Here is a 15,615-nt window from a genome sequence, read left to right on the forward strand (position 1 = left end):
ACAATAACTGATTCAGCAATTAACTCAAGCACTGATTATTATATTTTTGTCACAAGCCAATCACTAGGTCATTTTCTTGTTTCTTGTTTTTACAGTCATTTCCTGTTTTATGGTGGATACACGCCTCCCTTGTCCTTCCAATATTTCTTGTCTTTGTAATTGCCTGCCCTGATGTGTTTCATCCGTGTCTCCGTCCCTCCTCTCCTCATGTATTTAGTCTGCTTCCTGTCTCAGCTCGTCCGTGCTCGGCATATCAGCCTCTACTTGTCAGTTTAGTTGTCCCTGGTCTTGGTCTTTGCCTGGTTCTCCTGTGGATTATCAGCCTATCCCTGCCTGCTCTGAATAGCATTTCATGTTTGACATAGTTTTTCTAATAAAATTAAATTACCTGTAAAAAAAAAATATCTCGACTTTATACGAGCAAATACGTTTCATTTCTAATGTTTACTCCATACAAAGTGTCTCCTACATCACTGAGTCACTTCTCGGGCGTGTGTGCAGAGCTGGTGTCAAGTCTGAACAAATTAAACATGAACGGTTCTCGAGGGTCAAACTATGAACAGAAAGTCCGAAACACATTTTTGTGATGTGACCCATCTGAAACTAAATACTGTAATGAAATATTGACCTTATTAAGTGAAGATGATATCAACAACAGCATCCTGAAAAAGCATTTATTGAAGCCAAAATGTACAATAAAAAGTATAAAATATAAATTGTGATAAAACTCCAGCAACTTCAGTTGTTCTAAAGTGTGACCATCATTTCCTTTAAAAAAAAAAAAAATGTGTGCATGGTGGTCGATGACAGCAGAAAAATGACCAAAAAAAGAAAGCTTGTAGTAGTTTGTACTTGAATGGCCTGGATCACCGGGATTGATCACCGGGATCGATCACTGGGATCGATCACCTGGAGGGAATCAAACGTGATGTGAGAACAGAACAGACATACAGAACTAACTGGTATTTGGTCCATTCTGATTCAGTGGAAGAGGAGATCCTCATCGGTGGATGCACCTCTTCCGGGTTCACTAACTGTCAGACTTCACCAAGCTGCCGAAGTAAGCGGTCACAGTCTTCAGCTTGTTGTTGAGGACGTTCTGCTCCACCTCCACTTTCCCTCCTCGACCTGCCAGAGAGGCGATCTGTGGAAACGGACACACGTGTATGAACAGATGAGCTCAAAAAACGAACCAAATCTGTTGATAATTACTGATAAACAGCTTTTAAGGAGGAATTTTATAAGAATCCTTCATTACATTATCAAAATATTATCATCATACAAAAGCTAATTAACAAAAAGCTAATTGAGATTCTCCTTCGGACTAACTAAACCAAATTAAAGACAAATAAAGATCATGACAGAGTATTTTTATAATCAGCTCCCCAATAAGCAAGTTCGAGATAAACATTCTCTTTCATACAACATTTTGCAGAATATTATATTAAATACATAAATAGTATTTCTGTAGGAGACGGATGCTCCTTGATTGTCCAGGTTTTTACGTCATCTTCAGCTCACATGGAGCCGGTTTTATGAAATGTAATGCTCTGATGCTCCAAACTGTCTTAAAGCACTTTAGAGCTCGGTGAGCAGGCACATGTTATAAAGTACATTACTATTGTTGTGGTCTGTGGATCCCTCATGATGAACATACGGACCTGATCCATGTCGGCGTTGCGAGGCAGGAAGTACACGATGTCGTCTGATATCTGTTTGGCCAAGTCGAAAATCTTAAATGTGTCAACGTTAAGGAATAAAACCCATATCATGTATAAATACAATCCACTTATTAAAAAACTTTTTTACTTTTAGCAGGAATATAGAACAAAACATTCGATAAAAAGTCTCTGAACTTTGAGGTTAAATAACGTAGTCAGGAACAGGAACTGAATCCTTTTGATTTATGGGCGTTTATGTATAAAGTTGCCTGAAAATATGACCACATGATGCAAATTTAAAAATTTTAATTGATGTGTATCATCACAGTTTATGGCATAATCCTTGACATTATTCACACTCATGACCAGACACGTATTTTAAAAAATAGATGCCTATGGGAGCGTAAACTGACAGAAATGATAAGACAAAGCTAAGCTGTAATAAATAATCTCCTTCAGTCCTCCTCCAGCGTCAGTAGCGCTCTAACACCCGTCCTGCTGTACATGAAAGGATATCCATCCGGCTCCATCATGGTCCTGATGTCGAACACTTCAGCTGTCAGGTAGTCGGGTCCTCCCCAGGGAGGAGACAGGAACACTACATCGCCACGGAGACAAGGCGCCAGCTGGAGGAAGTCCCCCTGCACGAAGTCGATTCTGTCGGCTACGCCGTAAACCGCAGCGTTGTGCCGGGCCATGTCCAACCGCACCACATCGATGTCCACGGCCAGGACTGAGGAGGACACGGAGCAGGACAACGACACGCTGACGACTTTTACAGGATTCAAAAAGACACATTCAAACACTTTGAAATTCACCTTCATTTTGTCAGGAAAATGACCCCCAGCTGCATCAAATATTTATAGTTTTGTCTGACAGCAGCTGATGTTCTCAAATCTACACACCAAACAAAGACAGATTTATTTTAGTTTCCCCACAACTCAGTTTCTGCGGCGCAGCAAAGGTCCCGATGATTTGAATTAAAGGAGTGCATGTGTGGAAGAAGTTATAAGTTTATTATTTAAAGACATGTGTGTGTGTGTGTGTGTGTGTGTGTGTGTGTGTGTGTGTGTGTGTGTGTGTGTGTGTGTGTGTGTGTGTGTGTGTGTGTGTGTGTGTGTGTGTGTGTGTGTGTGTGTGTGTGTCCCTCTGTGTAGGTGATGTGTGTGTGTGTGTGTGTGTGTGTGTGTGTGTGTGTGTGTGTGTGTGTGTGTGTGTGTGTGTGTGTGTGTGTGTGTGTGTGTGTGTGTGTGTGTGTGTGTGTCCCTCTGTGTAGGTGGATGTGTGTGTGCAGGGGTTTTGCTGCTTCCCACCTCTGTTCCCGGTGAGGGCGAACTGGATAGCGTTTCCTCCGACACCACAGAAGGCGTCAACGACCAGCTGAGCATCGGAGCAGCTGTGCTTCACCCTGAGGGCGATGTGCTCGGCGATCCTCTCCGGTGTGACGGAGAACCAGCCCTCTGAAACGCAGCGGCGCCAATATGAGACAGAATCCAGAAGGTGAAACACTTCCTGCACGGTCACACTGGATCTGTGAAGTCTCTGCTCTTTCATGTAGATACCACATGTTGAATGGACAGAGAATCTACAGTCGGGCATGTCAATCAAACCCGACACGCCCCCAAACATACTGCCCCCTTTGAGGTGTTCACATAATTCATTATTTAAGTTGGACTGTCAGAAAACTCATCAGAGACTGAATTTTGTTAATAACTTGACTTCTGAAAAAAAATTAACTATTTATTGAGAAGTATAATGGGAGTAGTGGCCCTCAGTGATACTGCACTCAAAATCACTAACGCATTAGTTTCATTTCTCAGATCCAGAGGACAAAAAGAGGAGAAAAAAAACAAACACTGTTTCTGTAATCAGCCAGACAGTGTTGGTCTGGACAGGAAAGGCTGGTTACCAGACAGACACGAGTTAAAACTACAGACTGTATATAAAAGTGTTCGTAGCTTCCAGGTCTATAAAATGGTTCTGATCCAGAAGTATCTTCAGCTGCAATACCAGCGAGTGCCACTAGAGGTCGGCTCCAAAAAGCCTCCGGCTCCATAGACTCCCATTCAACTTCTCTCATCAAATCCAAAGTGAATAAAATGTGTCCATCAGTTATCTCGGTGTTGTTAGCTAAAGTCACTCCTTCTTCTTAGTTTTCTGGAGGTCCATCTGAAAATAATCCCTCATTCATTAGAAAAGAAGATTCAAGAAGACCTGTTTTTGGGGGCGTGTCTGTTTGATTGACAGGCCTGTGGTGCTCCGAACTAGCAAGATGGTGACGGATGGAATCTGAACCTGAGGCTTCATAATGTTCCCAAACCAACATGTGACGTCATCGATGGTTGATGCTTCGTTCAGACACCAAGTTATGTTGCACACAGCCCTCAGCAGATCAACCTATTACATATATTGTGTACACTTTTTTTATATAATTGTGTGAAAAAGGAAAACCTTTCAAACATTCTTTTGAAATGAACATAGCAGAACGTCATTTAGTGAACAAATACTTTGAGGACTCTTAAGTTTGAATGAGCGAGGGTGTGATAAGGTGAGCTGACCTCGGTCCAGCCGGATCCCCTCATCAAAGCGAGAGAACAGTCGGTAGCGCTGAGCCCAGTATTTAGCCAGGTCCGGTTCTGCTGCCATCTCTGCTGGGACCTGCTGCTGTCTTCCTCGCTTACTCTTCTTCTTCTTCCTCTTCTTCACGTCTTTCACACTCAGCTCTACCCAGACACACACATGAACCATGATATTCATCAGGACAGTCTTACTCCGATGCAAACAAATCAGAATCATATCTCCGTTACCTTCAGGCAGCAGGAAGTCGGGGATCTGTGGACATGTTAACTGCCTCCCAGGCGCCTCCTCTTCCTCCTCCTCCTCTGCCTCACTGTCTGATTTGAAGGAGGTGTTGGGCTGAGTTTCCTTCCTGGACACACAATCAGAACTCTCTTCTTCCACGACCTCTTGCTCTTCTTCCTCAGTAGGCTTCCTGTCCTCTCTCCTCCTCTCTTCTTCCTCAGTCACTCCTCCCAGAAATGAAGGCGTGTCCTCAGACGTGCTTCCTCCTTCCTCCCGCCGGTGAGCCGGAGTCATCTGTTTCTCCGTCTGGACCTTTTTCAGGAAGTCTTGGACCTGCATGACAAACAGTCTTCATGTAATTTGTCTTTTTGTTTCCATTGTTACTGATAAAAGTCTTTTCTGCTTCTTTCTGTGTCTGGATCTACATGGATGTATACGGCAGGATGCCATTTAAATTCACGCACTTTGGGAAAAGTTCAACTTTAGGGTTTAGGGGGTTGTGGTGAAATTTGGCGTGTAATGATTGTGTGATCGTGTGTGTGTGTGTGTGTGTGTGTGTGTGTGTGTGTGTGTGTGTGTGTGTGTGTGTGTGTGTGTGTGTGTGTGTGTTACACCCACCTGGACTTTGTTTGTTAATTGACCATTGCCATAGTTCATAGCGAAGTTGTTGACACATAAACATGGTTGTGCCGCCCCCCAAAAATGTAAACAAACCAATCACAGATGACGTAGAGAAGAAAGGTGTTCACACTGCCTGTGAGAGGGAAGCGTTTCCAGGTACCTTGTGAAGGGAGGAGCTGATCTGAGGCGGTGAGTCATCTCCACCCGTCTCGGAGAACCTGGTGTGCTTGTTGACGGATCTTTTAGTCCGTCGCTGCTTCTGACGCTTTGGAGTCGCGCTGCCTTTAAAACTGACCACGCTGTCGAACCTGAGACATGAACACAAATTCAACAACGGCTTCAACATGCCACACACGTTACACAGGACTCTCCGTGAGCCTGGTTAATGTGAAGATGATGTTTTTTTACATTGTACACTCAGGCAGCAGCACGTTTGTCCACCTGGTTAAAATTAATGCAGGTGAAGACAAATCCAAGAATTCATCACTGAAACATGGAGAAGAGGGATCTGATGTTCAGTTTGTTCTGGAGATGTCACAGATATTTAAATATCTGTTAAGAGGAAGTAGTTTCTGCTGTTGACTTGAAGGGTGTGATGTTCCTGATATTTTATCCTTATCTATTAAGTCCCACCAGTAAGTATTTTAGTCCCTTCACTTTTGTCACACTTAATTGTGTTGTAGATTTAAGTTTAAATTGATAAAATTTGCATTTTTCCTATTAATCTCCATCGAATAACCTACAATGGTGCTTGAAAATGTATGAACCCTTCAATATTAAATGTGTTGAGCCCTAAACACACAAAATGGTAGACAGTGGACCAATCATCATCCATCAGTGATGTCATCAACCATCAGTGATGTCATCAACCATCAGTGAGGTCATCAACCATCAGTGATGTCATCGTTGGTTTGTGAACGTTATGAATCCTCCAGTTCAGATTCTGTCCGTCACCATCTTGTTAGTTCGGAGCGGTTTGGAGCAGGAAGTGACCATATTTGGACGAGCTGGAGGAGGAGCCAGCGGTGGATCTGATTGGAAACCTGACGATACTACGTCCCGCCCACCGATAGCTGTAACCTGACTGCACCACAGGCCTGTCAATCAAACAGACACGCCCCCAAAAACAGGTCTTCTTGAATCTTCTTTTCTAATGAATGAGGGATTATTTTCAGATGGACCTCCAGAAAACTAATAAGAAGGAGTGACTTTAGCTAACAACACCGAGAGAACTGATGGACACATTTTATTCACTTTGGATTTGATGAGAGAAGTTGAATGGGAGTCTATGGAGCCGGAGGCTTTTTGGAGCCGACCTCTAGTGGCACTCGCTGGTATTGCAGCTGAAGACACTTCTGCATCAGAACCATTTTACAGACCTGAAGCGACGAACACTTTTATATCCAGTCTGTAGTTTTATATCCAGTCTGTGGTTTTATATCCAGTCTGTAGTTTTATATCCAGTCTGTAGTTTTATATCCAGTCTGTGTTTTATATCCAGTCTGTGTTTTATATCCAGTCTGTAGTTTTATATCCAGTCTGTGTTTTATATCCAGTCTGTATTTTATATCCAGTCTGTAGTTTTATATCCAGTCTGTTTTATATCCAGTCTGTGTTTTATATCCAGTCTGTAGTTTTATATCCAGTCTGTAGTTTTATATCCAGTCTATTTTATATGTTTTATATCCAGTCTGTGTTTTATATCCAGTCTGTAGTTTTATATCCAGTCTGTAGTTTTATATCCAGTCTGTGTTTTATATCCAGTCTGTGTTTTATATCCAGTCTGTAGTTTTATATCCAGTCTGTAGTTTTATATCCAGTCTGTAGTTTTATATCCAGTCTGTAGTTTTATATCCAGTCTGTAGTTTTATATCCAGTCTGTGTTTTATATCCAGTCTGTGTTTTATATCCAGTCTGTGTTTTATATCCAGTCTGTAGTTTTATATCCAGTCTGTAGTTTTATATCCAGTCTGTAGTTTTATATCCAGTCTGTGTTTTATATCCAGTCTGTAGTTTTATATCCAGTCTGTAGTTTTATATCCAGTCTGTAGTTTTATATCCAGTCTGTGTTTTATATCCAGTCTGTAGTTTTATATCCAGTCTGTAGTTTTATATCCAGTCTGTAGTTTTATATCCAGTCTGTGTTTTATATCCAGTCTGTGTTTTATATCCAGTCTGTAGTTTTATATCCAGTCTGTGTTTTATATCCAGTCTGTAGTTTTATATCCAGTCTGTAGTTTTATATCCAGTCTGTGTTTTATATCCAGTCTGTAGTTTTATATCCAGTCTGTGTTTTATATCCAGTCTGTGTTTTATATCCAGTCTGTAGTTTTATATCCAGTCTGTAGTTTTATATCCAGTCTGTGTTTTATATCCAGTCTGTGTTTTATATCCAGTCTGTAGTTTATATCCAGTCTGTAGTTTTATATCCAGTCTGTAGTTTTATATCCAGTCTGTAGTTTTATATCCAGTCTGTTTTATATCCAGTCTGTGTTTTATATCCAGTCTGTGTTTTATATCCAGTCTGTAGTTTATATCCAGTCTGTAGTTTTATATCCAGTCTGTAGTTTTATATCCAGTCTGTAGTTTTATATCCAGTCTGTAGTTTTATATCCAGTCTGTAGTTTTATATCCAGTCTGTAGTTTTATATCCAGTCTGTGTTTTATATCCAGTCTGTAGTTTTATATCCAGTCTGTAGTTTTATATCCAGTCTGTAGTTTTATATCCAGTCTGTAGTTTTATATCCAGTCTGTGTTTTATATCCAGTCTGTGTTTTATATCCAGTCTGTAGTTTTATATCCAGTCTGTGTTTTATATCCAGTCTGTAGTTTTATATCCAGTCTGTAGTTTTATATCCAGTCTGTGTTTTATATCCAGTCTGTAGTTTTATATCCAGTCTGTAGTTTTATATCCAGTCTGTTTTATATCCAGTCTGTAGTTTTATATCCAGTCTGTTTTATATCCAGTCTGTGTTTTATATCCAGTCTGTAGTTTTATATCCAGTCTGTAGTTTTATATCCAGTCTGTGTTTTATATCCAGTCTGTAGTTTTATATCCAGTCTGTGTTTTATATCCAGTCTGTGTTTTATATCCAGTCTGTAGTTTTATATCCAGTCTGTAGTTTTATATCCAGTCTGTGTTTTATATCCAGTCTGTGTTTTATATCCAGTCTGTAGTTTATATCCAGTCTGTAGTTTTATATCCAGTCTGTAGTTTTATATCCAGTCTGTAGTTTTATATCCAGTCTGTTTTATATCCAGTCTGTGTTTTATATCCAGTCTGTGTTTTATATCCAGTCTGTAGTTTATATCCAGTCTGTAGTTTTATATCCAGTCTGTAGTTTTATATCCAGTCTGTAGTTTTATATCCAGTCTGTAGTTTTATATCCAGTCTGTAGTTTTATATCCAGTCTGTGTTTTATATCCAGTCACTGCTCCAGATCGGCTTTCCAACAATAACACCTGCAGCAGGAACGGAGCAGACTTACTGAGGCTCTGGGTTGTGTTTCAGTCCTAGTTTCCTCCAAGCTTCCTCTGGTGTGAGATGAGGACACTCCTCCACATCAAGTTCATGACTGCAGAAAAACACAAAGATTTAAATATGACTATTATTTACACATCTACACTGCTTTCTTTTTTTAAGCCATTAATAAACATTCTAATTTCTTATTGACGTCTACTTTGTCTATTTCTTTTCATGTGTGTAAAGAATAGAGCCTTTAAACATAATTTCTGCACCAGAAAAATGTTTTTGGTTAGGTTAAGATTTAGTTTAGCAGTGGAGGTTTTCCAGCACTGCGGCGCAGCACAGGATCTCTGTGGAGTTACATCACTTCACGTATTTATTGTTTCATATTAGGAAAATTCACAATGTGCTATAAAGTACAGGTAAAAGTCTAAAATGAAACTACTGCAACATTGAAAACGAGTTGAAGCCCTCAGCTGAGCGAGGAACCAAAACTTTACTGGATATTAGAATTCAGAGTTTTATAGCAAATGAGATGAAAACAAAACTGGTGTCAGCTAATTTACAGAAGCCTGAATTTCACCAAAGGGAAGTAAAAATATGAAAGAGAAGATGGTCTTTAAACTGACTTGTTATTAAAGGGAGAACTTCTTGAAATTGAATACACATACAGAACAAACTCACCTACGTTTGACTTTAGCACGTCCTCCTTCTGGGGCTTTGTCTTCATCATCGTCATCATCATCTCTGTTTGACATCTTCTTCCTTGAGCCGTACTGTCCGTCAGAGCTGCCGGCAACCTGCCGCGAATCTGAGTGGAAACATCAAACATGTGAACCAGCACAGTTCACACCGAATACACACCGAATACACACACACACACACACACACACACACACACACACACACACACACACACACACACACACACACACACACACACACACACACACACACACACACACACACACACACCGAGTACACACACACACACACACACACACACACACACACACACACACACACACACACACACACACACACACACACACACACACACACACACACACACACACACACACACACACACACACACACACACACACACACACACACACACACACACACACACACACACACACACACACCGAGTTACCACCGAGTACACACACACAGTTATTATTACCGGTTTGTTCAGTGGTGTTCTGCTGGGAGGAGGCAGCAGGTCTCTTGCGATCGTTCCCTCCATCAGAAGGATCATCGGCACCGCACTGACATCTGACATCAGTCTCACTCACACACTCTCTGACATCAGTCTCACACACACACTCTCTGACATCAGTCTCACACACACACTCTCTGACATCAGTCTCACACACACACTCTCTGACATCAGTCTCACACACACACTCTCTGACATCAGTCTCACACACACTCTCTGACATCAGTCTCACACACACACTCTCTGACATCAGTCTCACACACACACTCTCTGACATCAGTGTCACTCACACACTCTCTGACATCAGTCTCACACACACACTCTCTGACATCAGTCTCACACACACACTCTCTGACATCAGTCTCACTCACACACTCTGACATCAGTCTCACACACACACTCTCTGACATCAGTCTCACACACACACTCTCTGACATCAGTCTCACTCACACACTCTCTGACATCAGTCTCACACACACACTCTCTGACATCAGTCTCACACACACACTCTCTGACATCAGTCTCACTCACACACTCTCTGACATCAGTCTCACACACACACTCTCTGACATCAGTCTCACACACACACTCTCTGACATCAGTCTCACTCACACACTCTCTGACATCAGTCTCACTCACACACTCTCTGACATCAGTCTCACTCACACACTCTCTGACATCAGTCTCACACACACACTCTCTGACATCAGTGTCACTCACACACTCTCTGACATCAGTCTCACTCACACACTCTCTGACATCAGTCTCACTCACACACTCTCTGACATCAGTCTCACTCACACACTCTCTGACATCAGTCTCACTCACACACTCTCTGACATCAGTCTCACTCACACACTCTCTGACATCAGTCTCACACACACACTCTCTGACATCAGTCTCACACACACACTGACTGTCTGTCTCTGAGCTCCCTCCTTCCTGTAAAGTGCAGCTCTGTCCAAAAAGATCCCTGACAGCCGTGATGCCGTCTTCTATCTGTCGTCTGTTAGTCTGTCCTTCAGAGGGGGTGTGTGTCCCTCCGTCCATCTCCGCTGCTTCTCCTCCACCAGTGTTGTAGCCGGCCTGCTCAGCGGTCCAGCCCTGTGCTGCCCAGTAGGAGTACTGCTCCCAGTAGGAGTAGTAGGTCTCTGCAGCATGTTGGTCCCACTCAGACTTTGTTTCTGGGTTGTCCCATGGACTCGTCTCTGTTCCTGGATCGTCTGATGCCTGCAGTTCAGCCTCTGGATGTTTCTGCAGCCAGCTGCTCCACAGCAGAGATGATTCCTGTTGAGCTTCAGAGGACACAGAAGAAAAGTTTGAATATTAACGGGCAGTATTTAAGGTGAGGTGTTGAAGGGTTTGTTCCACATACAGTAGGACGTCCCACATGATGTCCACCGATCATCATCCAGGACAACTAAAACTACATCTGCTCCACTGGAAGCTCTGGAAAAAAACTGAGATTATTTGATCAAAGTACTGTTTGAAAGTTTAAAAAGTTCTGGTTTATTAAACGTATTACTTAGTTTGACTGGTTTACTAAAAGCGTCAGTAAGGAAACAATCAGGACTTCACCTGGACTACTCAAAGACTGCAGCAGCTACACGTATCTTTTACAATTGATTTCAAATGTCTTTTACTCCTTTATAAAGCTTTAATTAATCTTGCTCCTCCCTACATCAGAGACCTGGTCTCATTTGATGTTCCTGCAGCATCACTGAGGTCCTCCTCCGCTTTTCTTTTAAATGTCCCTCATGTGTCCCACAAAAGGTCTTTTTATGAACTCACTGACATCAGAATCAGAAACTCTGAGTGTTTCTAAAAGAAAACTAAAGACTTCTCTTTCTAATCTGGCTTTCTAGTGCCATTTCTCATCCTGATTTTTTAACTTTTAATTATTGTTTTTATCCCTGATGTTTTTTTTATGTTTCTGAGTTTCTGAATTATAACGTTATTTCATTGTTGCAATTTTAAGTCCTTCATTTTATTTAACCTAAATGTTTTACTATCTGTTTGATGGCTTATTTATTCATTTGGTTCTCTGTGTGTGTGTGTGTGTGTGTGTGTGTGTGTGTGTGTGTGTGTGTGTGTGTGTGTGTGTGTGTGTGTGTGTGTGTGTGTGTGTGTGTGTGTGTGTGTGCGTGCGCACGCACCGCTGTGATGTGATGTGATGTGATGTGATGTGATGGCTTGTATGAAAGGTGTTAATAAATAAGTTACCCTCTGATAATAATAGATGACCTTGGCTGAGGAGTTTGTTTTCGTTGCGGTTTGTTTGTTTGTTTGTTTGTCTGTCTGTTAGGAGGATTACGTCATGAAACATAGTTAAAGGTTGGAGCACAGTTAAAGGAAGAACCCATTCAATTTTGAAGTGAATAAAAAACACTAAGTGGATCTACAAATTTACATAAAATTATTTTTTTCCTAAACATTGTGAAATAGGACATTTGGCCAACTAAATGTCAAACATCTTAAAATCCAGAGACATGTCTTTTTTCATAGTTTGTGCTTGTCAGGTAAATTTAGACCGAGATGACGTATTTTTATTGGGCTTTAAGTTTCTATCATTCAGTCTGAAACATGTCTCAAATCTGATGTGGGCCAATGTCAGAAAACTACATATGTCATTGTGTTAATCTGTGTAACAGTAGCGTGTCCATCTGTACATGTGTGCACTTCAGTATAATCCTCATGCCCCTCCTCCTCCTCCTCCTCCTCCTCCTCCTCCTCCTCCTCCTCACCCCAGTAGGTCTCCCAGCCAGGATCCGGAGTCCCTCCTGTTTCCTCCACCGGTTGATCCTCATCTAAAATCACATAGTGGTGTCAAATGTGAATATATAACAATAATATAATATAATATAATAAAAACAGATATATGTCAATGTCCTTAAACTGCAATGTGTTAAGAGGCAGTTTCAAGGATTTATCTGATATAAATACAACAGCAGAAAGTTACAGAGCAGCCCGGACAGCTGCTGGTTCACCTGCTCTATAAACATTTGTAATTAATAATAATTATGATAAAAAGTTGACTGTGTCACCTTTGTTGTCACCCTGTGCATCTTCTTCATCAGCTGGTTCTTCATAAAACGAGACAGGATTCCTGTTTGTCCTCCGTCTCTGTCACATGACCAACAGTTCAGTTCATTATTTCATAAAGGTGATTGATCACACAGACATGAACAGCAGCCGCTCGGACTCACCGCTCTCCTCTGGTCAGACGAGGTGACGAAGGCCAGAGGCAGACCCATGCTGGCCATCAGCTGAGACTCTTCATCCAGAACCACCGCCTCCTCCTCTTCCTCCTCCTCCTCCTCTTCTGCTTCTGAGAGTTGAGGGAAAATGTATTTCAGAAGAATCATCTTTTCTGTTGATTTCATGCTCTCTGTGCCCTTCATTCAATATAACCAGCTGAGGAATGTGAACAACATGCCCCCCCCCCACCCCCCCCGTGTGATTAAAACATAATGAATGAGTACCTTGAACTTCAGAGGAGAGCAGCCGGTTATCAGAGCGATACAGCTCTCGGTCACTGCAGAGAGGAGAACAGAGAGAAACAGCTGATGAAGACAGTTTCATCCATCCAGACTTTCTCAGGGTTTAAAGGTCTCACTGCAGATCCAAGTCAACAAGTCCTGTTGGAAACTTAGACAACTCAACTGCAAACTTAAAGTCACCAAACATTGAACATGCAGGTTAAGTTAAATTACTCTATTTTATCTTGTCAACCAGTATTTATAACAAAAAACATAAATAGCATGTAGTTAAAGGTCCTGTGAAGCGAAACACTTCCCCTGCAGGATTTAGCCGAAACATTCATATTTGGAAGCGGATGAATCTGAGTCGGTCAACACAGAGGAGAGAGAACAACATTGTAGGAGGTGTAGTTGAAGCTGCCACTGAACTGGATTTTTAATACAAATGATCAGATACAGCAGATTTCACAACTAGATTCAGTTCTGATTCACAGGGTCCTGATTTGATTCCATATCGATTCAGTTTGGGATAAACAGAATCTCAGAAAACGTTTTTCTCATTTGAACAAAGAACCCTCTAACATAGTGCATCATAAAAAAATATTCATGTTTATAGTAAGAAAAGACCCCAAAGCAGTTACATTAATGCACTTTTCATTACACAACAACAACAACAACAAGATACTCTTTGTTTCCAGATTAAACCCACAACATCTGGTGGGTCACAGATTTCAATATAAAACAGAACTGAGGTCAGACTGTCTGCATGTTAACAGACCCAAAAGAAACCGGAAGGTAATAACAGAACACGCACACACACACACACACACACACACACACACACACACACACTATTTACACACCACATACAAATAAATGAATCCATAATAATACAGAATAATTCCTCAGTGCTTTTGGTTCCTGTTTTTTTGCAACATATTTTAAATGGCTCTGTACTGTACGACATGCTGATTAAAATCTAAAGATATAAAACTGAAGACAGTAAATCTCGGAGATGCTCACTGTACGAAGGCGCGTGAGCAGCGGCAGTGGACCGTCTCGTGGCCCCCCGCGGGGCGTCTCCTGCTCAGGACGATGTCCGCCACCACCGTCACCCTGCTCCTCTCCAGCAGCATGGCGGGCTCCTCGCTGACGTTAAAACACGCAGAAACACGAGCAGCAGTCTGCGGCCACACGTGGGCCGCTCCCAGGGACAGCACGCGATCACTTCCGCAGCATACCCACTTCCTGTGTTCCACCGGAAGTCGACAACACCGTCGGTGCGATCGATGAGTCTGAATAATCACCTCCCAATTCATTTCTAACGACTTTTCGTTGGCGGCTGTATTTAAAATACCAGAAGGACAATGAATAAGGACTTCGGGAAAAAGACAGTCCGGCGAGGCAACGTCATTATGCGACGGCTGATGTTGATGACGTATTATTCCAGGTGAAACTACAAATGTAAGAAGATGGACTACAAGAAGCACCTTCGTGTTGTCTCGTGCAGGCTGTAAACACGTCAACAACCTCAATAACAACGTCTTAAAACACAAGAACGGGCCCTAATAAACACACAATTATCTTAATCAGGGCAAATCTGATGTATGTGTAGCTGATAAAAATCGTCAATTTATAATTTCCTGAACAATAACATATATATAATACAATTATAAGTAAGTACAATTACGCATATTTATTGTTACTGGGCTTCCTATTGTTTCATGTTTTGGTAGTTAGACTACGTTATTTATCAGAGCGGTCACGTGAGTTATTAGTTATTAGGAGCCCAAATACATGCACCACGTGTACTGTAAATATCCTGCTGTGGCACTTTAGAATGGAAATGTCTGTAATAAAACACTTGACATGACAGAAAAATATGATTGACTTTAGTAAAAAGATCTACGGAAGTGCATTGCTTTCACAGAAGAAAAAATATCGACCGTTTATCTCCTAATTACGAGATCCGGATCTCGTAATTACAGCATCTTTTCTCGTAATTATGAGATGTGGATCTCATATTTATAACATTTTGTCTCGTGATTACAAGATTCTGATGTCGTAATTACAGGATAAGATGACTAATTGTGTTTTTCTTACTGAATGCAATGCACTTCAGCAGCATTGAAACCTGTGACATTTAAACTGAGCGTTAAAAAAACGGTCAATGAAAAAAGACAAACATGAAGAAAAAAATCTGAAGTTTGACATTAAAAAACATCATAATGCAAAAAATATCATCATCAAATAAACTAGTGAGATTATAAGATTATAATTATTTAAAGAGTGTGTTTTATTTTTCAGAGAAAGTCTTTCAAATGCCAATACTACTTTTTTCTATGTAGTTGTTTCAATGGTTCC

The 15,615-nt window shown here is 41.3% G+C and overlaps 1 protein-coding gene across 1 annotated transcript; it reads right to left on the reverse strand.

Moving 5' to 3' along the window:
* Positions 1-660: 660 nt before the first annotated feature.
* Positions 661-14,571, reverse strand: tgs1 (trimethylguanosine synthase 1). Its single transcript, XM_069687749.1, has 16 exons — positions 14,275-14,571; positions 13,255-13,307; positions 12,979-13,100; positions 12,817-12,895; positions 12,517-12,579; positions 10,154-11,067; positions 9,737-10,046; positions 9,235-9,361; positions 8,573-8,659; positions 5,245-5,392; positions 4,469-4,796; positions 4,220-4,384; positions 2,975-3,121; positions 2,176-2,394; positions 1,662-1,738; positions 661-1,144 (listed from the first exon to the last, which is right to left on the reverse strand). Exons 1-16 carry the CDS (start codon positions 14,385-14,387, stop codon positions 1,031-1,033), a joined length of 3,066 nt encoding a protein of 1,021 aa, XP_069543850.1. The 5' UTR covers positions 14,388-14,571; the 3' UTR covers positions 661-1,030.
* Between the last annotated feature and the right edge of the window lie 1,044 nt (positions 14,572-15,615).

This window comes from Brachyistius frenatus, unplaced genomic scaffold (assembly GCF_029030835.1).
Source record: "Brachyistius frenatus isolate BFR_SWC_R1_liver_20210118 unplaced genomic scaffold, ASM2903083v1 Contig_486, whole genome shotgun sequence".
NCBI classification, from domain to species: Eukaryota; Metazoa; Chordata; class Actinopteri; family Embiotocidae; genus Brachyistius; species Brachyistius frenatus.

Excerpts from the sequence above, each read along its gene's own strand:
- tgs1 (XM_069687749.1), bottom strand. The coding sequence starts at position 14,387 with ATGCTGCTGGAGAGGAGCAGGGTGACGGTGGTGGCGGACATCGTCCTG. Across the intron at positions 13,308-14,274 it reads TGCTCACGCGCCTTCGTACA|TGACCGAGAGCTGTATCGCT; the intron begins GTGAGCATCTCC and ends TCCTCTCTGCAG. Across the intron at positions 12,896-12,978 it reads CGTCTGACCAGAGGAGAGCG|AGACGGAGGACAAACAGGAA; the intron begins GTGAGTCCGAGC and ends GTCATGTGACAG.